At 30.5% G+C, this 1612-nt stretch overlaps 2 protein-coding genes across 2 annotated transcripts; both read right to left on the bottom strand.

Annotated features, from left to right (window-relative positions):
- Positions 1–61: 61 nt before the first annotated feature.
- Positions 62–548, bottom strand: Tsp_11841a (hypothetical protein; the record flags this gene model as incomplete). The annotated part of the gene is made up of 4 exons (XM_003371368.1): positions 518–548; positions 277–352; positions 181–224; positions 62–90 (listed from the first exon to the last, which is right to left on the bottom strand). Coding segments are annotated over exons 1-4 (180 nt in total), but the record flags the coding sequence as incomplete, so codon positions are not given.
- A 123-nt stretch (positions 549–671) lies between these two features.
- Tsp_11840 (putative phosphatidylinositide phosphatase SAC2) lies at positions 672–1392 on the bottom strand. Its single transcript, XM_003371367.1, has 5 exons — positions 1280–1392; positions 1188–1198; positions 988–1091; positions 844–887; positions 672–759 (listed from the first exon to the last, which is right to left on the bottom strand). The coding sequence occupies exons 1-5, from the start codon at positions 1390–1392 to the stop codon at positions 672–674; spliced, it is 360 nt and encodes a 119-aa protein (XP_003371415.1).
- Positions 1393–1612: the final 220 nt, after the last annotated feature.

Below are 1612 nucleotides of genomic sequence, written 5' to 3'. Positions count from 1 at the left end.
GCCACTCAAATTAATTATAATAATACTCATGATCTACATCCAATTACTCTAATTAACAAACATCTGTATTAAATGCTCGATAACTTACAGCTCGAATTTATATAAATTACAGACTCAAGAACTCCTCAGTGAACTTTAACTAATTAGCCTAACTCAAAGAATTATACTTACCAAACTTACCCTTGTCTTCTGGATGTCTTCTTTTATCTTCCATTCTTCTGTATCTAAATATAGAAGAATTAATTTAATGAAATAATGTTATAATAAATAAAAAACAAAGCCGTTTTTATTGCTCTTCTTCGACTGTCATCGCATTGAAAACGCCATTGTTCATTCGCCGCACATCGTTCGCCTACAATTATTTGAAATGAATTTCTAGAGCAACTAATAGTAGCCTCAGGAAAATTTACATAAAGTTCATTTCTATTGATTAACAAGTATTGAACAAATAATATGCAGGCCACGCATAAGCTCAAAAGCAAACAAACTGAAATTGCACTCAAATTTGCATTCAAACTAGACAACGCCCATGTTTGATAAGATAACATTCTTCTATATCTAATAACACACCTTACTCAGTATTTAAAGCAGAAATAGATCGAGCAAACATCACTGTCGATGCTTCTGCTAGTCAACAAAGTCAATTTAACTGATGCACTGCTAATATGAAGTTAATTCTCAAACGGCCCAATTTGCATAAAAGACAGACACTGCGCACGTAGCGTTAAACACCGTCTTACGTAAGTTGGATATGCTACTCTAATATGAATTAGAACATAATGTCAACAAAAAATAAACAATAATTGAGAGCACTAGTTGCGCAATACGCCAAGCATAATTAACGTAATGAAAATTTCGATTTCTCTAATGTCTTCATCGTGCAAAATCTAGAAAAATACATAAAGTGAAAATAAAATTAAATTGAAACAGATTTCTGTATGAAAACGGTATTTTTCTGTAATGATACGATAATAAATAACACTATACGCATGGTGATATTCGACCTGCTATGTTGAGAATGAAATTGAATGCCATAAGCAAGTGTAAATTGAAAATTTTATCGTCTTCTCCAATTAAATCTAGATGATTACCTAAAATAGCAAATTGAAATATGGATTTGTTCAAAACCGTCAACGTTCAACTATATGTAATTGAGAATTCTGCTTTAAACGTATTTCAAGTCTTACGCATCGTCAAACTGAAAAGTGCTTAAATACTTAAATATACATGGATTCATAGCAAAACATCAGCAAAATAAGTTTCAGTATTAAATTTTCACCTGAATGTAGCATCTTGTACTTGCACCTTGTTTACGCATCGCCACCGTTTATCGAACAGCACCGTAATAAAATAATAGCTAACATGTGTATTGCTCAGTAACCTTCTTATCATTAATTTGGCAATTTAAATAATGCTTCTTACTGTATCTTGAATTATTAATTATCTTTCCGTGATTTTATTTTTGAAGTAAACTTTAACTAAATATTATAAAAAATTTTTTACTTTTCCTCATTTTATCTGCTTTATTTCCAATTTTTGCTTTTTTTATGTTCTCATGTAAGATCAAACTGTCTACTGGAAATACGACATTTATGTGAAATGAGATTTTTAT

The sequence above is a fragment of the Trichinella spiralis genome (assembly GCF_000181795.1).
Source record: "Trichinella spiralis strain ISS 195 chromosome Unknown Scfld9, whole genome shotgun sequence".
In the NCBI taxonomy this organism is placed as follows: domain Eukaryota; kingdom Metazoa; phylum Nematoda; class Enoplea; order Trichinellida; family Trichinellidae; genus Trichinella; species Trichinella spiralis.
This window is presented reverse-complemented; position numbering and strand designations above follow the sequence as displayed.

Excerpts from the sequence above, each read along its gene's own strand:
- Tsp_11840 (XM_003371367.1), bottom strand. The coding sequence starts at position 1,392 with ATGATAAGAAGGTTACTGAGCAATACACATGTTAGCTATTATTTTATT. Across the intron at positions 888-987 it reads CAGGTCGAATATCACCATGC|ATTTTGCACGATGAAGACAT; the intron begins GTATAGTGTTAT and ends GTATTTTTCTAG. Across the intron at positions 760-843 it reads GAAATCGAAATTTTCATTAC|AGTAGCATATCCAACTTACG; the intron begins GTTAATTATGCT and ends AATTCATATTAG.